The following is a 27,217-nucleotide window of genomic DNA, read 5'->3' on the forward strand; positions in this document are numbered from 1 at the left end:
CAATTCTTATTTATATATTTTACTTGCCACTTAAAATGATATTTTATTTAACAATAATTAATAACCGTAACATAAAATATATAATGATTTTAAATATATTACCTTTGACTTTTTTTTGGTATAGTGCGAAAAGAAAAAGTAAAAATATAAAGAAGAAAGTTCTGTAAGAAATAAAGTCCCACTAGTATTAGCTAGAAGGGGAGTGATGACTCCAACAAGAGGCTCCGCAAAAGACCGATACATTACATCATTCTCAGCTCTATGATTTTTTAGGTAGTCAGCACAAGCATTCTCCTCCCTAAGAGTATGAAATATTTGAACTCGTCATTCCCTAGAAAGAAGTTCTTTAATATTGCGAAACATCGCAACATAGAAATGCCAAACATTAACATACTCTTAGATAAGTTTGATAGTAGAGTTATAGTCGTAATAACACATTCGATCTTTGATGCCAAGTTTTCAGGTCATACGCAAACCATGATATAACGCCATAAGCTCAACATTAATAATAATAATAATAGTAATAGCAATAATAATAATATTTTTTGAATAATAATAATAATAGCAATAATAATAATATTTTTTGAATAATAATATTTTAATATTAACCTATACATTTTTTTTTGAATCGTGAACATCCAAGATTAATATTACAAGACAAGATTAAATTAACCTATACATTGAATCAATGAAGCTTCTAAATCTTCATATCGGTTTTTAGGCGAGACGAAAATTTTCATCGGTTAATAAAAGTACATTTCTAGTAGTTAAACCATATCAAAACAATGCATCATAGTAATGGATTATGAAACCTTAAATTCAATTCGATCATTTGATTTATTATGTTATAATAATGACTTTTAATTTCGGTAAAATTTTACCACTAGATTCTCTTTTACCCCAAAACCTAAAATATCTCGGTAAAAAAGATATGAAACAAAAGATATTTAAAAGCGTACACAATTTTTTTTCTTTATTTCATTGTAATAAATGCATGTCTAATGCAACAAAACCTTATTTTGGTGTTGATGCAAATACATCAACTTGATTTCACCCCTCACAAAACCAAACAAAACAGTGACCAATTATTTTTTATATAAAAGTAAAATAAATAAAACCAATACTCAAAATTTATGAATCACCCTCACCCCTTGTTGTAAAATTCTTACATGAGAGAATCCAAATCCCTCTTCTAATCAAGGGTAAACATAACCACAAGAGATATCCATCAGAAGTAGAGCTGTATCAGCTACTTCTTCAGTAGTAGACTCGAAACCCGATTTTTTCCTCACCTTTGTTAAGAAAATATCAAGTCTCTCCATCATCACTTCAGATAAGCTACTATCATTAGTAGTCGTAGTAGCAGCACCAGCAGTACTAGTTGAAGTTGAAGAAGTCTTGTTCTTCTTGAATTGTGTACTTTTGTTCACAAGAAGCTTCTCTTCTTTCTCTTTGTTATGTCCTCTAATTATTGTGGAAGTGACCAAATTATTGTCAGCCTCTACAGCAGCCCTTCTTGCCTTCCTCTGTCTAATTCCACAAGTATTGCAAAGTGTCTGCACCAACAACATATTCATAATAAAAATATTCAGGAAATAGAGGGGATAAATACGTCAAAACTATTCCTTTTTCATCCCAATTGTTGTTTAGGAAATTTGTGAGAAGAATTAAGTCATAAGCCTTTAGCAGGAAGCAAGAATTCTAACCATAAGCTAAGAACGGCTAGCAATAAAAAAAATACTCAAGAAACAGAGAGGATAAATACGTCCTAACCATTCCTTTTCATCCCTTAAAGACCGAATAAAATTCGATTATATTTAGCGTGTTTTGAACAGAAGAAAAGTAATTGAACCACAGGATAATTACGGCTTGCAATCCAAATACTCAGGAAACAAAGAGGATAAGTACGTCATAACCATTCCTTTTTTTGACTGGTTTTTATTATGAAAAGAAACTTGTATTAGTTTGATTATGCGAAAAAATAACTTGGTGTTGACCAAGTGTTTGATGTATGTTTATTTGAAAAAGAAGCACTTGGATTGACTGTGCAATGTTTGATTTTGTTTGTGAATGTGAATGGATGCTAAAGCGATTGATTTTATTTGATTTGAAAAATACTCATTTTGTTTATCAAGGAGCTAGTGAGTCTCCTTGCTTATGTATACTAATTCCCGAGTCGAAGAAACATTAACCAGGACATCAAGGTTTCCAACAAACACACAACTACACAACCAGTCCCACCACTTATCATTAAATCTAAAAAATTCCAACAGACAAAGTTATATGCTTTCTTAAAATTGACCTTTAAAATGAGACAATCCTTTTTGGTTTTCTTAGCCAAATCAACTATTTCATTCTAAGAAATTACCCATCAGCCAAAATATGCCCTTTCAATAATCCAATTGATTAAATTAGATAGCCTTATAATGAAACTACGAAGGACAAAATCCTTGCAATGAAACTGCCCAAACTATAAACTCAGTTCCTCTTTAAGGAAAGGATAGAATATCTTAAGAAATGGAAATTTAAATCCATCAAGGCCAGAGATCTTATTTCCATCACACTAATAGAACATCAAGTCAATCTTCAATGGAAAAGTAGAGGTTATCACCTGATTATCCTCATAATAGAAAGTCTTAAAGATCGCCTTATCCAGTCGAGGTTGATCAGAAAGAGGTTCTTTAAAATAATGACTAAAAAATCTGATAACCTCATGTCTAATATCAAAAACTCCATCCAACCAACAATCCTCCGCATGAAGAGCCAATATAGAATTTATTCTATTTATACTCTTGACACAAGCATGAATGGCATCTCCTTCCTTCAACCACTTAAACTTGGAACAATTAAGAATCTTCAACTCTAGGTAGACATTGAGATCCACATTAGCTTATGAAGAAGATGTTCTTCACTACTCCAAATTTGTTTTTTAGCGGCACCCCTACGAAAGCGCTTTTAGGAAAAAGCGCTGCTATAGGTTTCGCTAAAAACAAAACTAAAAATAATGGGAAAAAAGCGTTGCTATAGGGTGGGTCCTACGAAAGCGCTTTTTAAAAGCGTTGGTATAGGGCTGGTTACCAAAGCGCTTTATAGAAGCGCTGCTATAGGGCGGTTACCAAAGCGCTTTTAGAAGCGCTGGTAAAGGGGTAGGTTACCAAAGCGCTTTCTATCTAAAAAGCGCTGGTATAGGGCTGGATACCAAAGCGCTTTTTAAAAGCGCTCTCGTAGGGTATTTACAATTATATTTTTTAAAACAAAACATTCCCAGGTTATTACGTTTTTCAGAAATCAGGATACCATTCTTCTTTCCCAAACGTAAACCTAGCATATCTCCATGAAAATCTCCGCCTTCCACGATATTGAATCACCATTCCATCCTTGAATTTCGTTTGGGGCTGAATTTCGATACTGAATCTCTGAATTTCGTCTTCTCCTTCCACCTTACAAAGCTCTTCGTCTTCTCCTTCACTTCGTGGCTGAGTAACAGCGACATATACCCCCGCCTCCGGCTGAATTTCGTCTTCTCCTTCACCGCCTCGCAAAGCTCTTCGTCGACTTCTCCTGTCACACTTCTTCTTCTCTCTCGGTGAGTCGATTTCACATTCCCTCTACTACTCTACTAGCAGTACTGTTAATTTTTATTCTATGTTATTTAAGAATTTGTTAGTGAAACATTGTTGATGATCTGTTCCTTAGTAAAATCTGCACATGATATGAGCAGTATATCACATTGTTTATGAATGGTTATTTTCGGAAAAGAGTTCTTCAATGTAGTATATAGCCCTTGATGAATAATTAGGTTCATTAGCATTGTAATTGATTGTGGGATGTGATATATGATTTAAGGTTGAAAACATTATTGAGTGATTTAGCACTGAGGTAGTTGCTGGTGTAGTTTACGATAAATCGACATATGGTCTTGGGGCTGTTTTTAATGTGTTCAAATTTCTCATGTTTGAGAACTTAATTACCACCGTGTCATTATAAAAGTGTTCATTAGATAAAAAGAATCTAAACACCTATTATTTTAAGAATTGAAGCTAGAGTATTGATATGTATCTTTGTGGAAGAGACACAGTTAACTATATATAAATAAAACATGACTATGTTGTGTTTTTCTATATCAAAATGAGAACATGACTATGTTGTGTTTTTCTATATCAATATGTCTCATGCTTTTGTATCCTTTCTATTGATCCATGCAACTCAAGAGAAAGGACGATTAAGTTTGCTCTATTATTAGGAGAGTTATTGGTGATTTGTGTCGGTCATGGAATTGGTGATTGGTGTCAATGGGAAAACTCAAATTCTGAAACTGTGTTTTATGGAATCTGCACTATTCACCCGTTCTTATTATAATCATACATTGAATTGAATTTCTTGTATAGGTCTGACTGGATTGATAACTTTGGATCTCTTTGGAGCTCGTATCATTGACTCTGGTACTGCATATTTACGAGTATGTACACACTTCAGACTATTGTTGATTTCCTTTGTTCATTTGATTTCCTTCCTTCTTTAAAATACCTAATTATAATTTGTGTCTCTATAATCCGTTATGATATTGTTATAATTATTCAAAGAGAATAAATAAATATACATAAAGTTTACTCTTCTTTTCTTTATACACATTTAAATCTTATTTCCTCTTATTGCATCATGCAGCTTTTAATTATATTTTTATATACTTCTCAAATTCTATTAGCATACACTGTAGCTGCAATATAAATGCATTGGAAAATTCTGAAGTGTTTTGAATTTTGTTTAAAATTCTGATTTATATTGTAATTTTGAAGTGCTTTTAATTATATTTTCTTTCCTTTGAATTAGAAGCGTTTCTCGTCCTAGTTCGACGTACAACGCTTATTCTCTACGTTTTTTTGAGTTCGGTAAAATCCGAGGTAAATTTCTTTCTCAAATTACTGGTATACTTTGCATTTTGACAGAAACGCATTATACCGTTTTGTGCCTTAATAATTAGTTGTTTTTGTTTAGCTTAATTAAGACATGGATAAGACATGGATGAATTCAAACCGATTGTCGAAAGAGTACGAGAAAGGGGTATGGGAATTCGTTAAGTTTGCGGTTGCGCACGCCGAAGACCCGATTCTAATGGCGTGTCCTTGCTTGGGTTGCTGTTATGGGGGTAAGGTTGACGGGAATCAGTTGGCATCGCATTTACTACGGTTTGGAATTGATAGAAGTTATACATGTTGGAATTTGCATGGTGAGCAAAGTAACGGGAATGTTGAGTCGAGGTGTAATACGAAGTATGCTTCAAACGACGATCGCACAGACACATACGATTATGATCATGTCGAAGAGATTGCAGAAGCGCTTGAAGTTATCTTTGGTATTGAATTCTTGTCAAATCTTGAAGCTATCAACCCTATAAGAGAAGTGGTATATCTTCTGAATTCGGTAGATGGTGAGTGGACCAATTATCCGGCTATAAAGTCAATGATTGATACGTAACTGGGATCGTTTTAAATATTCGTGTATATTTATATATTTAATTATTTGTGATATTGATCTAAATATATGCTTTTATATTTTTGTTAGATCAATACAAGTGTTCTGAAGTCAAAGAGACGCACAGGTATCCCGGACTAAATCAAACAACATTACTTGGATCAAAGTGCAGGTACATTAATTTTCACAATTTTGCTTATAATAGTTATGCTACTTGATAAAACAAGACAATTATAAAATCTTATTTGTTTTTCTATGTAGTATCCGCAACAGCGAAACAGTTCAGATTGCGGATACTTTGTTTTGAGGTTTATGAAAGAAATCATTCAAACGAATCAATTAGATATTCCAATCATGGTATGGATTTATAACTTAAGATAATTTCTTATAATTTATTACATTTAACTAAATCATTCATATTATGTTTTTGTTATGTAGTACTTTGATGACTTCTATGCTGCTTCTTACACGAGACTTAAGTTGGAAGTAATCAAAGATGAATTGTGTCAATTTTATATTCAGCAATTATTCATATAGGTATGAATACATTATTGTGTGAACAGTTTTATGAATACATTATTTTGATAATGACTTTGTGTTTGAGTTTCTTTGGTGGATGTTGGTTCATTTTGCTTAATATTAGTTGACGATGATGACGTTGTTATATGAATCAAGTTTGTTTTTGTTGTTGTTAAGTGGTGCTGATAGTTTGATTTGAGACTGGATTGATGACACATTACTTGGTGGATTGAGTTGCAAATCACATGAAATTGTTGCTAGTAATATTGTTGATGTTACTGAATGACAATTTGTTTTCTTGGAAAATTTGAAGTATAGATGTTGGAGCCTTTAATTGACCGTGTTGTTCTGTTCATACTTTGCAGGACCAGGACAGTGCGCTCGTCGGATTTTTTACATTTCGGGCTTATATTCAGATTTAGTTATTGTTAGAGATGAGTTAGTTATATGTATCTAATTGAGTTTGTTTGACATGAGTTAGTTACATGTGAATTGAACTATAATGATGTATATATATTATTTTGGATTATAATGGTATTATATTAGTGTATATATATATATATATATATATATATATATATATATATATATATATATATATATATTGTCCTACCTATGGTTGAAAATATTACAGGTTGAAAATATATTACCGGTCGAAAATATTACAGGTTGAAAATAAATATAAATTACAGGTCGAACAGGGAGGCTTAAATTACAGGTTGCACTTTAAAATACTGCGTTTAGCAACGACAGCGCTTTCAAAAACGCTCTTAAAGAAATACCTACTAAAGCGCTTTATAACTAAAAGCGCTGCCTAAGATAAAAAAAAACATAAAAGATAAAAAAAATGCAACCTACGAAAGAGCTTCTGAAAAAAGCACTGCTATAGGGGGCTACGAGGGCGCTTTTCTGGAAAAAGCGCTGCTATAGGGGGGCTACGAGAGCGCTTTTCTGGAAAAAACGCTGCTATAGGGGGGATACGAGAGCGCTTTTCTGGAAAAAGCGCTGCTATAAGGGGGCTACGAGAGCGCTTTTGGAGTTTCAAAAGCGCTGTCGTTACCTACGGCAGCGCTGACTTTGGCAGCGCTCTTAAAGCCCAAAAAAAGCGCTTTTAAAGCCCTTGCACGTTGTAGTGCTTCATTTATCTTAGCTTAGTTTTGATGAAGACAAAAGCTTATCATTGAAAAAAGATCAAAGAAGAAAAAGATTAAAATCAAGTATCAAGTTGGGACAAGCTTTGGAAATCAAAGGATTTAATCATGAAGATTAAGGTACAATGGTAATTCATATGTATATAAGCTTTAAGTGTTCAAAATATTTTTTTTATCTAAACCATTATATGTTTCTTAAATATTCATGCATGACTGTCATTAAAAGCACAACTTTTAAAAGGAAAATTTTCAAGTTTTTAGAGTCATTCGATTGACTCTTAGCATCAATTGATTGATCTGCTCTCTTTTTAAATAACTAATTTGCATAAATATGGCATTTTGAAACTGCCGCAATCTTCCTGTTTTTTTTTTAAACAATACACCGGTTCATAAACTGTGGCAGTTTGAAACTGTCACAATTTTACTGTTTTTTGAAACAACAACTTGATTTGTAAGCTATATATGGCAGTTTGAAACCACTGTAATTTTTACAAATTTTTTATACAACATACTATTTTGAAACATATGAACCATTGTGATTCAAATTCATTGTATCGAATCGAAGAGTCATAATGAGATGTATTTAAGTCAAAATACATCAGTTTTTCATTAATCTCTTTCATTAAAAAAATTCACATACAATTCAAACAATTTTCTAAGTGTTCATACATCATAAAATAATGAAACTTTGTGCATAAACTTTCATATCATTGAATAAGTTTCATTCAAATTTCTGAGCACTTAAGGTGTATATATATATATATATATATATATATATATATATATATATATATATATATATATATATATATATATATATATATATATATATATATATATATATATATATATATATATATATATATATATATATATATATATAAACAACACATCAAACTATAAATAATGAAAGCGGATTCTCGATACTAATATTTTGCGCAACACTCTTTAATTCAATACATTAAAGATTTGATTTAATTTAAATTAACTTGTCATTTTTTTCTTAAATTTTGCCTCAATTAAAGATTACAATAATTTATCATCAAGAACAAAACTTTACTTGAGGATCCATTATGAATTTTAAATGACGATTTTAAAAAAATTATTTGTGATTCAAAATATAAAACAAAATAAATGAATTAAAATTTAGTAAAAATTATAAAATTAAAATATAAAAACGTGTTGAGTTTAAAGAATTATATTAAAAAAAATCATGAAAAATATATAATAAATTTAATGCATTTAATAAAAAACTTTTCTAAGTCATTGCTACTATTAAAAATCCCAAAATAAAGAAAAATAGGATGCTTACAATGAGCATCACATAGAAGAGAAAGATCACCAATATATCTATTACCATCTATAAAGAGGATACTCTCTTTTGGTCTGGCCTATTTTTTTTACCATTTATACCCTTATTTTATTTTATAATTTACTTGATAACTTCTATAAAACTCATTACTATTACCTTCCACAAAACTCATTACTATTAACTTCCACAAAATTGATTATTATTAACTTCCACAAAATCAATTATTAGTAACTACCACATGCTATTTTTTTTATTTAAGCGTGTTTTTGTAAATTTTATGACAATAATTTTAGATTTTCTCTCTCTTCTATCAAAAACTATTTCTCTCATTATCATTTTTATTATACTGTGAAATTTGATCACTGGAGCAATAGATTGAACAAAGTGAATATAGTGTCGTTACGAGAAAAATTTATCTTCTGTGTTAGTCAATCTCTATCCACTTTCTTTCTGTTTTTTCCCTTTTTCAATTTTGGTTGAAATTTTTATTTTTATATGCTTTCATTTGCAGGATAAAAGAAGATAAATATGTCATAATAAAATCATGACAAAAATTAAATAGATTGTTGAATAATATCAGGGTATGAAAGAAGTTAATTTTTGTTTTAGTGAATATATTTGTATATGCTTGCATGCACGAAATTGCTATTAAAATTGATCACTAACATTTTTTTATGAAAAATTTAAAAACATGGGAATAATTGAATCAAAATGTCCCAAATGCTTTCTTTCAAGAGTTTAAAGATAGTGCATTGTCAGTGTAAATCAGTTTTACACATACAACCAATCAAAATGCTTTAATTTGCCATGTAATTACAGTTTTTTAAAATTAAAAATGGGCTTTATTCTGATGCATGTCTCTCATTGGTTGACAGTGTAAAAATACTTTACACTGTCAGTGCATTTTCTTTTTTCTCTTCTTTCAATTATTCTATTTTGTTTTTTATTATCATTTTTTTAGTGATTGCAGTGCGTATATCAATCTTATTTCTATTCAACTGTTGTAATTTACATCTTATGAAAAATTAATTTTGACATAACAAAGTATTTCATTAATGACTTAGGATATGTTTGACAGTGTTTTATAAAATCAAAAACTGTTTTTAAAAACACTTTAAAATTGACAATTTAAAAAACTGTAACTACCAAAAAATGTTTTAGTTTTCAATTTTCACTTTTAGTTTTCAAACAAGGTAAGCAAAATAAGAACACGTTTTTTTTTATTAATGGTAATAGAATATTTACAACATTTTTATTTTATTTTATTATTTCAATCACTTGCATTTAACTATTTCAATAACTTTGATTTCTGACTTTTAAGACACTCATGCCATGATAACAAAAAGTAATTGAGTTGTTAATTAAGCCATATTTTCATATGACATTTTTTTCGATTTATCATAAAATATTATTACTCTTATCATAACCGTATCTATCAACCATGTCACACAACTAATTTAAAAATATTAAAGTCATATAAATGACTGTGATTGGTTAATAGTATAAAAATGTCACAAATATTTTTAGAGTAAGATTAAATTACAAGTCTTACATCTATTTACAAGTCTTACCAATTTTACCTTTTTAATATTAGAGAGAGGGAGAGAGAGAGAGAGAGAGAGAGAGAGAGAGAGAGAGAGAGAGAGAGAGAGAGAGAGAGAGAGTGAGGGGAGGGAGAGAGAGAAGATGGAAAGAGAGAAAGGGGGAGGGAGAGAGAGAAGATGGAAAGAGAGAAAGGGGGGGGAGTGAGAGAATGGGGAGAGAGAGAGAGAGAGGGAGGGAGATGGGGAGAGAGAGGGAGAGAGAGGGAGAGAGAGAGAGAGAGAGAGAGAGAGAGAGAGAGAGAGAGAGAGAGAGGGAAGGGAGACTTTATTTAACATTTAAGTTTTTAGAATTGTTAAATTGGTCTCAAAACACTTTTTTTTTAGTGTTGATTACTCGGCTTCGGTAGTAAAAACATAGCATCTTACATTGTTTGTAAATAATTGTGTTTAATATTCTTTTTATGTGGATATATGTGAAAATCATCATAAAAGAAGTGATCTCCCAGTAGAATTCTATTAGTTTGATATCAGAGAATAATAAAATTACTATGTATAGAAAATTCACTAAAACACTTTTAAAAGGTACATTTATCATCTTGATTTTAAAAATATGTGTCTGTTTTGATGTTGTGCACATTAAAAAAGCGGACAAACGGGCACGGGAGTGCCCGTTTGAACGCTAGTACAGATAAAAAAAACTCATGTATTTTTCCACAACAATAGTGTGGGAACACTTTCCTAAAAACAAAAACCAATAGAAAACAAGTTCTAGCAATACATGAGGATGATTGAGGAATGGTGCTCAAAGAAATCAGTTGATCCAATTAACACCCAAGTTTGGTGCATCCTGAAACAACACTAATGGAAAACTAGAGTCTAAATTCAATCTCATCCTAGCTGCTACAATCCAATTTAATGTAACTGCTTATATAAAAAAAAAAAAAAAAGAGTTTTAATAATAATAATAATAATAATGATGGTAGTTTTGGGTAGGATTTAGCTGTTTGTATATTTTTTCCCCTTTGATGGTTGTATTTTTCTGTCTTTCTTTTTTAAAATATATTTTACCATTAAAAAAAAATTTTTTAATAGCAATTATAATAATAATAATTTAAAACTAACCTATCCATTGAATCAATGAAGGTTAAGCAAAAAAAAAAATTGAATGTTTTAAATCTTCGTTTATCGGTTTTGAAGCGAGACAAAATTTTCAACGGACACTCAAAATAACCAGCCTATAATAAAAGTAGATTCAAGGTTCTGCCTAGTTAAACCATATCAAAACAATGCATTATAGTTAAGGAATATGAAACCTTAGATTGAGTTTGATCATATGATTTATTACGCTATAATGGCGTTTAATTTCAGTAAAATTTTACCACTAGATTCTCTTTTACCCTAAAATATCTCAGTGAAAAATATACTCTATGAAACAAAAGATATTTAAAAGCTCACACAAAATTTCTCTTTATTTCATTTAATAAATACAATGCATGTGTAATGCAACAACACCTTATTTTTGTTGTGATGCAAGTACATCAACTTGATTTCACAACTCACAATACCAAACAAAACAGTGACCAATTATTTTTGATATAAAAGTCAAATAAAAATACCAAAACTCAAAATTTATCAACCACCCTCACCCCTCATTGTAAAATTCTTACATGAGAGAATCCAACTCCCTCTTCTAATTAAGGGTAAACATACCCACAAGAGATATCCATCAGAAGTAGAGCTGTATCAGCTACTTCCTCAGTAGTAGACTCGAAACCCGATTTTTTCCTCACCTTTGTTAAGAAAAAATCAAGCCTCTCCATCATCTCTTCAGATAAGCTACTATCATTAGTAGTCGTAGTAGCAGCACTAGTTGAAGTTGAAGAAGTCTTGTTCTTCTTGAATTGTGTACATTTGTTCACAAGAAGTTTCTCTTCTTTCTCTTTGCCATGTGCCAAACTATTATCAGCATCTACAGCAGCCCTTCTTGCCTTCCTCTGCCTAATTCCACAAGCATTGCAAAGTGTCTGCACCAACAACATATTCATGTTAATTAACTATCAATCAAATTAAAGTATATTAATTAGTACTTAATTAACTAAAACAATATAAATATGGAATAACACTTTCATGAGTCCAGCTAGTATGATCTCTTGAAATATTCAATTAATAAAAAACTTATATTAATATTAAAATTAATATAATCTTATCGATCGAAAAATATTTCTACTCATATATATAGCTTGATGAATGTTGAATTACCGAGAAGAAATAGCGGTGGAAAATAAAATTTATCTTTAAATTTGATTTCATTATTAAAAGATGATTTTTAATCAAACGAATCGAATCGACAATGGCCGAATTTTAATAGATCAAACATTCGAGACTACTTGATAGTAAATGAAAGAATAGCGAATAGGGAAAATAGATCAACTAATTACCTTAGGACCCACGGGGCCACTCCTCCAAAGTGGGGTAGAGGTAGTTTGACACTCAGTACAAACCCTAGCAGTAGGGCTTCCTTGATTGTACCTTTCATTTTGAATTCCTTCATTTGAAGGAGTAGGGGCAGCAGCACTAGCAGTTGCATTGATAATTGCTTTGTCTTCATTTATGTCTCCATAACTTCTTTCAGGTATCATCAGCATTTTCATCAACCTCGCCTTTGAAGACACCCATTTGTCATTTCTTTTGCCGCTATCTTCCACCTCCATGTCTGATGGTAAATTTGTGTCACGCACAATGCTTTGATCAACCATAGCTGCACCACTCGATGAATTATAGAGTTGTAGGTGATTGGTTGATGATGATGATCCACCATAATGAAGTCCCAGCTTATGATCCTAAAGTAATAAAATCAGAGAGATAAAAAAAATATTGCATTAGATCACAAACATCTAAAAATCCAGACTATAAATCAGATCATAAGCGTATATCGTAATTATATCATTTTATATAAAATTTCAAATTCACTCATCAAAGCTTTATAAATAATTTATACGATCATGATCGCTGGCTGAGCATGATCATCGCTGCTATGTAGATACATAGTATTGGAACAAATAAAATAAATAAAAAATTATAAGAATTAGTGATAATCTATGATAAAAATATATATACGAAGAAAAAAAGAGAAAAATAAATTAAAATTAGCGGGATCGTGTAAATATGATCTTGCCTTAGGATCATGATTTCCTTGAAACTGATCAAGAAAATTAAACAAGGTAGGACAGTCCTGTTTAACAGGAGAAACATCTAAGGATTGGTTTTGACCTTGTTGCTTAGGACTTGGTTGATTCGGAGTTAAAGGAGTCATGGTTGGATATGAGAGAGAAACAATGGACAGTACAAAGAGATAGGGTAAGAGAGAGAGGAAGAAAATAATCAAAAGGTGGTAGGGTTCTTATATGAGAGGCTAAAAAGAGAAGAGTTGTCTCAAAAAGACATTCACGTGATTGCAATTCTCTTTTTTCGTAGACACAAATAAAAACAAAATGAAGAAAGAGACAAGAAAATACTCCAAACACACTACGATAATACAAACAACAATGCCCGGTATGTTGTTTTTGAGTCCTTACGTTCATTTATATACACACTCATCACATGAATTTCACTCATAAATTAATTTTTTTTTTTTTAATTTTCTTTACTTTTTTAAGGATTTTTTACCATTTTTTATTTTATTATTATCTTATGTCTAGAAGCAACGTATCCAAGCGCGGTGTGATTATTTTATTAGACAATAATTATTATTTTAAGAAAATATTTAAACATTTCAACGGAATTTTTTTTCTTTTTGTTAAGTTTTCTTTTTGCCATAAAAAGTTTTTAATAAATTCATACAGTTTGGCAGAATTCTCAAATTAATTATTGGATTTTTTTGCATATTATATTCTTTATTCCTATTTTGTTCAGTACCGGATTCTAATTTTAATATATATCGTCATATATATAGAAATAATTTTAATATTTTAATAAAAAGTTGTTTATTAGTAAATTTTAATTTATAATTTTTCAAAATTAAGTAATTTTTAATGTATAAATATTATTTTTCCATAAATTGACTAATCGTAGAAATATATTATAGATTAAAAGTGAAATTTAAAATTTAAAATTTAAAATTTAAAAAATTGTAAATTAATTGAAAGAAATAAAAAATTACTAAAAAAATGAGAAATATTAAATGTATTTGGATTTTCCTTTTTAAAAACCGCTCGGGTTCAATTTTGAATTTATTTTTATAAAACTAAACAAATTCACAACATATATCTTAGGCTTAATACCCTTTCTAGTCCTTTACCTATATAATTGGGTCCATTTTGGTTCCTTTTCTTTTAAAAGGGTCAAATTAATCCTTTATTTTTTCAAACATATCACGTTTGTCCTTTGTATTAACTCCGTTAGTCAAAGTCAAATACATATGCCACATCATGTACATTTGGCAATAAAATACTTTCATTTAATCAAGTTCTTTTAATAGATGTGTGACACGTGGTAAGTGATAATTTCAATGGTTTAAATTTATTAAATTAAACTCAATTTTTTATTCAGAAAAAATATAGAAAATAAATCAAGAATCAAATTTATAGACTCTTATGATAGTCTCTCTACAGATCTAGAAACAAGAAATCTAAAAATAAATAAAAAATCTTTTTTTAATGATTTACATCCATTTCAACTAAATCTGGAATATTTTCAAAAACTAAGAATAAAAAACTAAATCAATCAAATATTTTCAAATGATATTCCAGAATCGGTAAACAACATTCTACACGCTTTTAATCCAAAATTGAGAGAGAAGAATCAAGAACCCATACGCTTCTCAATCCAAATCCAAACATTTTGCTAATTGATTTGAGGGTTTTTATCAGGGAACAGAAAAAAGTAAACTGCTTGAAAACACAAAACCACAACAGATCTCGATTCACGCCGCCGTCGTGGTAGCCGTTTTCTTCTTTTGTTTTCGAAAAATCGTTGTGCTAGGAAAAAAAACGGCGTTGTTTCTTCTTGAACTCAATTTCGAGTGGAGGAGAATAAGGGTTTATTGATTTCATTGATTGAATCTGGAATTAGGGTTTATTGTTTAGTTTTTCTATATGAAAAAATTGGAGTAGGAATACGATGTGTAAGCCAGAGAGTAAAAGCAACAAGTGGCAAGATTTGGGTTGGATGGGTTTGAATTTGAAGGTTCGAAAGGAGAGAGTTTGTTCTGGTTTAGGTTCGGATTCAGGAAGAGGTAGAATGAAACTATGGATGATCCGTGCATTTTCATCAGAGATATTATAGACTTGCACCGTTCAGTTAACAACTATAGGTGATTTATGGGGTCCTATAGTTCTTAAGGTCGGCCTTCATGTTTCACTCATGAATCTGCTTCGAGTTCCAAAGCTATGGATATTCAGTTCTTGAAGATTTTACTTTTTAATTAGTTGAATAGTCTAAAAAAATATATAAATAAATTATATTTTAAAAACCAAGAAGATGATGACTAGGATGTCATGTAAATAAAAATTGACGTCGTTAGTGACAAATAGACGGAAAAGATGAATATGACACCGTTAGAAGAAATAAACGATCTAATTGGTCCTTTTAAAAGAAAGAGGACCAAAATGGACCCAAAAGTATAGGTAAAGGATCAAAAAGGGTATTAAGCCTATATTTTAGTACTTGTTTTTTAGAATGCCTAAATGCTTTTAGGAGAACAAGGTCCTGTTGGACAAACTAGCAGAAGATCTTGAAATCTTTGAAGTCCTTCCCTAAAAGGGCCATTCGTGAGATATTCCAACATTATATTGGCTTCCCATCGGTCAAATATTCCATTAAATCTACCATTATGTTTGGCCCTACATATACCATTTTACATGGTTTTTTCTTTGGCCACCTCCCTATGGGGGTCACCCCCAGCGAAAATCCCAAAATACCCCTGCTTCGGAAATGAACTTCCGAAGCGCTTTTTTATTTTAAAAAATTTCCTTAATTCGGAAGTGCATCTCCGAAAACACCCCATGGGGGGTGTCTTCGGAGATGAACTTCCGAAAACACCTCATGGGGGGTGTCTTCGGAAATGAACTTCCGAATTATGCAGAAACTGTGTTTTTTTTTAATGTTTTTTCATAACAGTCTCGCATTTTAATTAAACGCAAACGCCAAATAAAATAAGCAATAGATAAACTGAAAATACTAATATGATAAATAAACAAAAAAAAATACTAATCCGATGAAAATAATATATACAAACCGAAAAAAATAAAAATAGTGTGCTAAAGATACAATCCGATAACAAAAAATATATAAACCCGACCACTACTGGGTGTGCCTAAACCTCTCCCCCTGAGACCTCCTCTGCCGCCTGTATGTCGCCGCACGGTCCGCATCAGTGACGATCATCTCCATCACGGCGACTGCCTCTGGACCGCCCCGCTCCACGATACCTCGATCCAACGCGTCCCGCCCAAGCATCGATATCAAGCTAGAGAAGAAGAACAACAAAACAAGAACAAAAACAACAATAATAACAACAAGAACAACAATAACAAAAAAACAACAACAACTAACATTGTTAACTCGAATCCATACTTTTCTAATGTCATTCAAGTTGAAGAAGAGATAATGGAGTTATAAAATTTGTTTATGAAAGAAATGATGTTTCGAGTTTTGTTTATGAAGAAATGATGTTTTCAAGTTTGGTTTAGTGGAGAAATAGTGTCGTAATTTTTTTTTTAATAAGCAATGGAATTAAGGGAGCAAAAGGGATGCTCCACCCCAATACAAAGAGATTACAAGGTAAAACACAATAGAGGTTGGGTATTCCAACCGAAATAATTACATAACGGCACCTTCTTATAAAAAGAACCTAACCAATTCCACGAAATGATAACAATCTCCGACATGCACTCTATAAAGCTAAAAGACTCATCTTTGAAGATAATAACGTTACGCTTAATCCACAAAGTCCAAATCGTCGCAAGCCAAACTACCGACAAGATGGCTCTCTTAGAAAGACAATTAATCTTCGCACAATTATATAAGAAATATAGAAATTCCTCTAAAGACAAGAGATCCCCAACTCCAAGCCACATATAAACATGTTTGGAGGTAGAAGATGAAGTTTGTCTAAGTTGAAAGTTTGTCGAAGTTTTAGGTTTCACGTGGATCACTAATAATAGTGTCTTGAGTATTGATAATCACTAAATAGACGACCAAGATTTGTTTAAGGACAATGAAGGAGCTCAATAAGCGCGCTACATGCATCAACGATTGTATTAAATAACTGTTGTTGTATGTCTTTTAATAAAATATAAAAAAAATGCAGCACTAGAACAACAACAAAAAGAAGAAGATTCGAACTCATGACAATGCACTATATACAACAACGATTATTTTAAACAATCATTGTTGCATGTCTTTTGATAAAATATAAAAAATACAGCAGTAGAATAACAACAACAACAAGTTTCGAACTCATGACCAAGCGCCACTTTTCACCACGATTGCAAGTTTCAACTGTGATAAAAAGTGGGCTTAAAATGAAAATAAATAAATAAATAAAGCGCCTAACTACCACAATGGATCTTTTGGCTATGGTAAAATAAAATTAAGTGGCATTACGAAAGATACTTTTGTAGTAGTGCTGATGCCATTATGATTTTTTTCCAAAGGCAACATTACCTCCATTGATGAAATTATGCATCTTTTCAATAGATATTATGCATGTTCAGGTGAGAAAATAAATCACTTAGATTTATTCTTTATGCAGTCTTTATAACATCCCAAGGACATGTCTTGCTAGCTGATAGAATGGGATCAAGGTAAGTCATCATTCCTTCCTTTATCTAGGTGCCTCCATTTTAAAGGGAGACATAAAGCCAATCACTTCCAAACTATTGCTGATAGGATTAGGAACAAACTTGTAACTTAGAAAGCTCATCTAATGTCCATTGCATGGAGAATTCTAATGGTTAAATTAGTAATCTAAAGTATTCATGTTCATGCCTTGATGTTCTATTTCTGGCTTATGTCTCTCCTTAAAGACATTGAGAGATGGAGCAAGAATTTTATCTAGAGTAGTGAAACTTATAAAAGGAAAATGGTTAGAATTTCTTAGAGGACGTGTTATCGAGATTCTTCTTTTAGGGGGGCTTGGGATCATATTTCTGATTACCCTAAATGAGGCATCAAATCTTCTGAATTCTTGAATTATGGATAACTCTCAAGTTTTATTGAGACCTCATCATTAGAACAAGAGTTTATCGACAATGTGGTCACATAAAGCACCATATTTTCCCTGCACTTGGGACTGGTATGAAATATATCTTTAATATGTATTCAGTTCCAATTCTGCTGAGCTTGTTAGCAAATTACACAAGATAAACTCCCGCCTTAATAATTAGTGTCAGATCATTTGCATATTCTTTTGAGCACTCATGGAAATCTTAGGTCTATGCTTAGCTCTTTTATTCATGACCACAAGTTGGTCCTCCCATATTACTTGTTAGTTGTTTTCCCTAGCCTTCACTCTCAGGCTAATGATGTGATCATTATTAGGGATATATAGGATATGTTAGTTTGAGATCCTACAATCGATGGATATCTTAGTCTAAAGAAGGTCTATGTGTTTCAGACATCATCCATAAGTCTCTTTCATGGGGCAAGAAAATTTGGAACAAAGTCATTCCTCCATTTACCTCTCTTATGTTTTAGAGGTTCACCCATGGTAAATTACCAACTGATTAGCGACTTTCCCTTAGAAGTATGCATATGTCTTCCATCTGCAGTCTTTGTATGAATTATGCAAAATGCCTAAGCCACCTTTTATTTGACAGTACCTATGTCTAACATCTTTGGGTTTGGCTAAGAAACCTCACTAGCACTCATATGATTAAATCTCTGGTTGACTATTAGTTTGTGTTGGATGCTCAAGCTTCCAACCACGGTTGTTGTTGTTCTAATGCTGTAACTTTTTAATTTTATTACAAGACATACAACAACGGTTGTTTAATATAGTTATGATTGTATGTAGTACGCTATCTAGTTTACTACCACGGGCAATAGATCGTTATTATAGTTCTTTCGCGACCGTAGTTATAGGTGACTTGAGACCATTCTCTTTGGTTGGTTGTCTTTGCAATGTTTTTGTTGGAATAAGTTTGGTTTGTCAACTAATCCTTGGAGTGTTGATGAAAACAAGTACGTTTGTATGGAGAACAATTTTGTACTCTAACAGTTTTCTTAAGCGTGCAGATTTTACTCATAGATTATGGACTCTGACTATACAAAGTGTGAACTCTAGAAAAGTGTAGTTCTGGATTATGAAAAAATAACTTAGGATTATGGGATAGCATTTTGAACTATTGAAGAAATAAGTGTTTACAATGACAAATCTACTTCTACATATATAGTATCAAGTCATCTACTAAGTGAAGATTATGCATGTCGACTCTAATAACTCAAGAATCTAAAGACTCGATGTTTCTCTGTAGCACGGAAGACTTACTTTGATCAAATTTCTTCTCAATCTATCAGAAGCCTCTGACTCTAGTGGTCAAGATGTGAAGAAAAGTTAGCAACTCTGGACTCTGAACAAACTTCACCAAATTCTATAAGAAGCCTAAATCTGAAAGATATTACTACGAAAGAAGATAGTGTAAAAATATTAAAATAGTACAAATCATCATCATTTTCACTACCTTGTAAAAGAGGTTAAAATGATTGTTGTCAGTACCAACTTTTGCAAAACGTCCCACCCTCACCTTCCACAATGCTCCTACCGCCACTCTACCACTACTTTACTAAACGTCTCCATGCAAGTTGTGGTTTATGAAATTCCAACTTCACCATCAAACAGATATATTTTCATTTATTTAATGGAATATTTAAAGCAATGGAAAAAGGACGAATTATCAAGATCGAACAAAGTTAAATCTATTCAAAAGAGAGAAACACAAAAAGTCGAGCATCAACACAAAGAAGAAAGTTATTATTTTATTGAAAGTTATTATTTTATTGAAAGCTTTATAACTTTCATTTTTTGTAAATCTAAATGTATTGTAACTGTGTGTATTAGCTTTTCAAAAAGTATTTTGTAATCACAAACAGTTTGTAAGATTAATCCGGTTGGTTAAGATTTCTTGGTGGACTAAAGGTTTAGTCAGGATCCTCGAGAAGACTTAGACGATTTGTCTTTATGGTTGTAATCAAAGGGTATTTGATTGGTGAATTCAGTCATTGTTGATAAGGCAAATCACCTGGTTAAGGGGACTGGAGGTAGCCCAGTTAACAGTGAATCAAGATAAAATCTTGTGTTTTTTATCCTTTATGCTATTTTTTTCAATTTGCATTTTGGGTGTTTTAAAGTGGTAAATCTTGAAACCCAATTCAAAACCTCCATTTTCTTGTATTTCATTGAATCTTTAGTTTTGATATCTAGACTGGATACGATGATGTAAGATCATATCTCCTCATCACTCAACCTTCATTAATGTTCGTCTTCTTGTTGACACGTTGATGGATGTTAGTGAAAAAATTTATTTGGCAAAAAAATCTAAAAAAGATTGTCTTATCTTCAATGTAGATTTTGAGAACACTTATGATTTTGTCGGTTGAAATTTCATTGATAATATGATGAAGAGATTTGACTTTTGTGCTATATGGTATGCTAGGTACGGGCTTGTATTTTCACTAGGAGCCTTGCCATCTTGGTCAATGGTTATCCCACACAAGAGATTAATATCCAGAGAGGGAATGAGGATAAATCTTTCACACAGTTCCTTTTCACTATGAGTCTTGATCTTTTTTCTTTATAGTTTTAAGGTGGGAACCTCAGACCTAATGGTCTCTCATTATCAACAATGGAAGATGTGAACTAGAAAACATCAACACATTCAGTTCAAAATGTGTTGATGTTTTCTTTCAACAACCCCATTTTGTTGAGGTGTTTCAACACATGTGGTTTGGTGAAGAATACCTTTAGACAAAAGAAAAGTGGACAAAGACATAAATTTTGTGCCATTATCAGACCTAAGGCATTTGAGTGTTGTGTTGAACTGATTTTCTATGTATGCTACAAACTGGATTAAACTGTTTTTGGTTTGATCTTTGGTTTTAAGGAAAAGCACCCATGTATATCTACTATAGTCATCCACCAATGTAAGAAAATATCTATGGCCTAACATAGAAATAGTAGAATAAGGACCCCACACATCAGCATGTAACAATTCAAAAGGGGCAGTAGAATGAGATATACTATGAGGAAAAGGTAATTTTCTTTGTTTACTATAGTGACAAGAATCACAAGGTACAATATGAGTTTTACATGGAATAAAAGGAAAAAATTTGGAAATATATTGAATTCCTATATCAGATACATGTCCTAATCTTAGATGCCATAAATGGAAACTATCAGTGGTGGTAGTGTAGGCAGAAGATTCATTGATAGCATCCAAGACATATAATCCTCTTTGGAGCTTAGCTGTACCAATCATTGCCTTGGAATGGTTCTGCATGATTTGGCAGTTATCAGCTTTAAAGTGAACAGAGCAATCATTATCACTAGCTAATTTGGCAATGGATAAAAGGTTAACATGAAAGGAAGGAATATAGAGAACATTGTGAAGGGTTAAAGTAGGGGAAATAACAACTGTACCAGACATAGATGCTGTAAGATGTGATCCATCAGGCAAATTGACATGTATAGGAATGATATTAATGCAATTGCTAAAAACATGAATGCTATGTGCTATGTGGTCTGTTGCTCCTGTATCTAAGATCCAAAGTTGGGAAGACTTACCAAGAGTGGTGGAGGAAAGAGAATTCATGACCAAGGGAGAAGTGGACACAGAGTTGACTTGAGAATTAAGTTTTGATTGTTGTAACAGCTCAAGGATATTGTTGTACTGCTCTTGAGTGAAAGTACATGGAGATGCATAAGAGTCCTGTTGAGAAGTATCACAAACAGCAGTATTAGTAGCATTAGCATTGGACTGATTGCTGTTGTGTGACTGTGTAGACTTTCCCTTAGTCTTGAAACCTGGTGGATAACCATGTTTGAGAAAACATGTTTCCACTGTGTGATTGGTCCTACCACAATGTGTGCAAACACGATTGTGGCCTTTGCCATAGCCTTGAATTCTTCCCTTGAATGAGTTAGGACCAGACTTGCTATGAGAGTTGCCAGAAGATGTCTGAACTTGGCAAACAGTGGTAAGTTCTTCAGGATTCGAAGATGCCTTGACTAAAGCAGAATTGGAACTATTGAGCTCTCTTTCTTGTTGAATAATCAGAGAGAATGCTTTGTCTATGTCAGGCATGGGATTCATCATCATGATTTGGGATTTGGAGTGGGTGAACTTCTCATTAAGACCTTTGAGAAACCTAATCACTTGATCTTGTGCACGATAATGTGTATAGGATGTAACAGCTCCACAAGAACAAGGAATAGCGCATGAACAAGCAACGATAGGTCTATAATTTTCCAGTTCATCCCATAAAACTTTCAGCTGAGTGAAATAATTGGAGACATCAAGATTACCTTGGCGAAGCTTGTAAATGTCTTCTTGAAGATCAGAGACGCGGAAGATATCACTATGAGAAAATCGAATTTGTAGATTCTTCCAAACACCTGCAGCATTATCAATCCAAAGAACAGACTTGGCGATTGATTCACAAATAGAACGGTGTATCCAAGAAAGCACCATTGTGTTGCAACGAATCCATGGCGCATAAAGAGGATCAGAAACTGGTGGTTTACCAAGAGATCCATCAATGAACCTATCTTTGTTCTTAGAGATCAATGCAATGTGCATAGACCTGGCCCAACTATGATAGTTCTTATCATCAAGAAGGGGAGAAACTAAGATCAACGCAGGGTTTTCGTTTGGATGAAGGTAGAAAGGATTTGTTGAATTCGTGGAAAAATCAGCAAACTGTTGGTACGCCATTGTTGGTTATAGGAGAAAAATGTAGCGAGAAGCACAAAGATGCGAAGAGAACGATGCAATTTCTCAGAGAAACAAAGGAATGAATCAAGAATCGTGAGCAAACACAAGAAGAAAGATGCAGAAATGCTTAACGCGCAACAATGGCTACCAGAGCTGTATGAGCTCTGATACCATATCAACAATGGAAGATGTGAACTCACACTCCATGAAAGGTGCCAAGGAAAAGAGAAAGGTGTAACAGAATTCTGTTACATTCAGTTCAAAGAGAAACGAAACTCAGAGAAAGAAGTAAAGTAAAGTTTTCATTATCTTGGATAAGCTTACAAAATGAGTGGAGTATAGTTTATATACAAAAGGTAACAGTCAATGATAATAAGACATGTGGCATTAACTAATCAACCAATAGTAATAAACTAATAGTGTAAGCTAATACTCATATTTAATATACAGATGGCACTTGGGGGAGACAAATGCTATTAATATTTGAACTATTAAATATATCCTTAGTTTTCGTAGGAGTTCTTTTGTTAACGGAGTCTTGTCCTTAGATCTTAGGTGAATGCGAGTTTTTTAGTTGGGAATTTGAGCTTGTCGGTAACATATTGATTACCATTAGGGATTTTAGTTGCTAATCTGATGTGGATATGTGGTATTTGTTACATAATAATATTGGTTTATATTCTACTTAAGAGACATGTGCTTAGCTCTTAAGACATCAATCAACTATCAACTATCAAGCCATTAAAAGACAATGCCACCACTTTTCTCATAATAACCTTTTTGTTCCTTCAAATCACAAAGTGAAAAGGGCTTCTTTGTCATTTCATAATCAAGACATTTTTACAACTTCAAAACAAACCAGCATGTGCCACATGTCCTCTTCTTCTCTCACTTTTTCCTCCTTTTACAAATTAAATTATTTATATCTTTCACTCTATTTTAAACACCTCATACATACACTTCACAATTTTTAAATTATATTAACTCACCATCTCATTCTTTTTTAAATTAAATTCATTTTCCTTTTATATTTCTTTCTCTTTTCATTTCATCATTTTATCTTTTCTACCTAACTATTTTATTCTCTACTAATTACTTTTAATATATTAAAATATATAATAATATAATATACAATAATAGTATATGATTATCATACTAATTATTTATTGGTGTATAAAATGTATACAATATTGACATTTAGTAAAATGTCATACATACAACTAACTTTTCAACTCATTGGTCATTATCAGAAAAATACATATTTTATTTTAATTAATATTTTCATTATTTGAGATTCAAAATTCTTATTTTCAAATGTCAAAAACAAATTCTTGCATGTCACTATCAGCAAAATACCTATTTTATTTGAGAAACTAAATTCTTATTTTCAAATGTAAAAAATTCTCCTTTTTTTACGGGACATTATCAGCAAATACATATTTTATTTTGATTAAAATTGCCTTTATTTGATACACAAAATTCTTATTTTCAAATGTCAAATTTTTTCTTTTCTTCACGGGATTTTAATTAACAATTGTCTTTATTTGAGACCCAAAATTCTTATTTTTCAAAATATTAAAATTTATCTTTTTTTTTTCACGGGCCACTATCAATAAAATACTTATTTTATTTTAATTAACAGTTGCCTTTATTTAAGACACAAAATTGTTATTTTCAAATATCAAATTGTTTCCATTATCCATTTTAAAGATATTATTTTCTTATAATTATTTAATACAATTGAATTTATATTATCATTATTTATTTTATAATCAAATAACTAATTTTAAATTTATATATATATATAAATAAAATATATATCGTATTAAATAAATTTACTCGTGCGGACGCACGGGTATTTTGCTAGTTCTTTACAACATGTTATTCCTCCTAATATTGGTAGAATCTCGCCTCTTATTTGGAAGAGTAGGGCCCTTTATAAGGTCATTTCCTTCTCCTGGTTGCATTTTAGAGATAGAATTCGTACGAGGGTTAGCCTTTTTAGGTGTCAGGTTATTGTACATGGCTCGGTTTGAAGTTTGTGCTGCCTAAATCTTGAGTCATTTTTAGAGACTACGAGGTTTCTTAGGACTATGTCGAGAGTTAGTCGTGACTTAACTTTGTTCTATAATTTTGTGGTGTGTGACTTTGGAAAATTTTGTAACAACTACATTTTTTCAAGCTTAACATCTACTAATGATGAACTGGTAGACATAGTTATCTTTTGGTTTTAAAAGTGGTATCTTGGTAAGACTTCTTTTGTTTCCTGCACTTTCTTAGAGTGGATGGTAACCCTATTGTGCATGAACTGTTAGTTGTCTTTAAGGAATTGACTTCACAAGTTGGAGTGGTGATCCTCATTGGAAGGTTTCTTTGGTGCTCTCTTCATTTCTCTTAAGCTATCTATTTTCCAAGAGAACTTGTATGACATTTTTTGTTTGATGTTTTGCTTTGAAGTTTTTGCTTCTATTAGTTTTTTTTTGGTTTGGTGTGATTGTTTTTGTACTCAGGATGGTTGAACACTTTTGGTATGACTCCAATCCTTTTGAAACCCTTATCAATTCTTATTTATATATTTTACTTGCCACTTAAAATGATATTTTATTTAACAATAATTAATAACCGTAACATAAAATATATAATGATTTTAAATATATTACCTTTGACTTTTTTTGGTATAGTGCGAAAAGAAAAAGTAAAAATATAAAGAAGAAAATTCTGTAAGAAATAAAGTCCCACTAGCATTAGCTAGAAGGAGAGTGATGACTCCAACAAGAGGCTCCGCAAAAAACCAATACATTACATCATTTCCAGCTCCATGATTTTTTAGGTAGTCAGCACAAGCATTCTCCTCCCTAAGAGTATGAAATATTTGAACTCGTCATTCTCTAGAAAGAAGTTCTTTAATATTGCGAAACATCGCAACATAGAAATGCCAAGCATTAACATACTCTTAGATAAGCTTGATAGTAGAGTTATAGTCATAATAACACCTTCGATCTTTGATGTCAAGTTCTCAGGTCATACGCAAACCATGATATGACGCCATAAGCTCAACATTAATAATAATAATAATAATAATAATAATAATAATAATAATAATAATAATAATAATAATAATAATAATAATAATAATAGCAATAATAATAATAATAATAACAATAATAATAATATTTTTTGAATAATAATATTTTAATATTAACCTATGCATTTTTTTTTGAATCGTGAACATCCAAGATTAATATTACAAGACAAGATTAAATTAACCTATACATTGAATCAATGAAGCTTCTAAATCTTGATATCGGTTTTTAGGCGACACGAAAATTTTCATCGGTTAATAAAAGTACATTTCTAGTAGTTAAACCATATCAAAACAATGCATCATAGTAATGGATTATGAAACCTTAAATTCAATTCGATCATTTGATTTATTATGTTATAATAATGACTTTTAATTTCGGTAAAATTTTACCACTAGATTCTCTTTTACCCCAAAACCTAAAATATCTCGGTAAAAAAGATATGAAACAAAAGATATTTAAAAGCTCACACAATTTTTTTTCTTTATTTCATTGTAATAAATGCATGTCTAATGCAACAAAACCTTATTTTGGTGTTGATGCAAATACATCAACTTGATTTCACACCTCACAAAACCAAACAAAACAGTGACCAATTATTTTTTATATAAAAGTAAAATAAATAAAACCAATACTAATCACCCTCACCCCTCGTTGTAAAATTCTTACATGAGAGAATTCAAATCCCTCTTCTAATCAAGGGTAAACATAACCACAAGAGATATTCATTAGAAGTAGAGCTGTATCAGCTACTTCCTCAGTAGTAGACTCGAAACCCGATTTTTTCCTCACCTTTGTTAAGAAAAAATCAAGTCTCTCCATCATCTCTTCAGATAAGCTACTATCATTAGTAGTCGTAGTACAGCAGCAGTAGTACTAGTTGAAGTTGAAGAAGTCTTGTTCTTCTTGAATTGTGTACTTTTGTTCACAAGAAGCTTCTCTTCTTTCTCTTTGTTATGTCCTCTAATTATTGTGGAAGTGACCAAATTATTGTCAGCCTCTACAGCAGCCCTTCTTGCCTTCCTCTGTCTAATTCCACAAGTATTGCAAAGTGTCTGCACCAACAACATATTCATAATAAAAATATTCAGGAAATAGAGGGGATAAATACGTCAAAACTATTCCTTTTTCATCCCAATTGTTGTTTAGGAAATTTGTGAGAAGAATTAAGTCATAAGCCTTTAGCAGGAAGCAAGAATTCTAA

At 31.6% G+C, this 27,217-nt stretch overlaps 1 protein-coding gene across 1 annotated transcript; it reads right to left on the reverse strand.

The window, feature by feature from the left end:
- Positions 1-1,196: 1,196 nt before the first annotated feature.
- Positions 1,197-13,311, reverse strand: LOC131598535 (putative GATA transcription factor 22). The gene is made up of 5 exons (XM_058871123.1): positions 13,174-13,311; positions 12,437-12,838; positions 11,709-12,022; positions 2,193-2,256; positions 1,197-1,556 (listed from the first exon to the last, which is right to left on the reverse strand). The coding sequence occupies exons 1-5, from the start codon at positions 13,309-13,311 to the stop codon at positions 1,197-1,199; spliced, it is 1,278 nt and encodes a 425-aa protein (XP_058727106.1).
- Positions 13,312-27,217: the final 13,906 nt, after the last annotated feature.

The sequence above is a fragment of the Vicia villosa genome, linkage group LG4, assembly GCF_029867415.1.
Source record: "Vicia villosa cultivar HV-30 ecotype Madison, WI linkage group LG4, Vvil1.0, whole genome shotgun sequence".
In the NCBI taxonomy this organism is placed as follows: domain Eukaryota; kingdom Viridiplantae; phylum Streptophyta; class Magnoliopsida; order Fabales; family Fabaceae; genus Vicia; species Vicia villosa.

What these genes read in the sequence shown, in the direction of transcription:
- LOC131598535 (XM_058871123.1), bottom strand. Translation starts at nt 13,311, where the DNA reads ATGACTCCTTTAACTCCGAATCAACCAAGTCCTAAGCAACAAGGTCAA. An exon ending in AAGGAAATCATGATCCTAAG is followed by an intron (nt 12,839 to 13,173) that starts GCAAGATCATAT and finishes TTATTACTTTAG; the next exon opens with GATCATAAGCTGGGACTTCA. An exon ending in TTGGAAACCTTGATGTCCTG is followed by an intron (nt 1,557 to 2,192) that starts GTTAATGTTTCT and finishes TTGTTGGTGCAG; the next exon opens with ACACTTTGCAATACTTGTGG.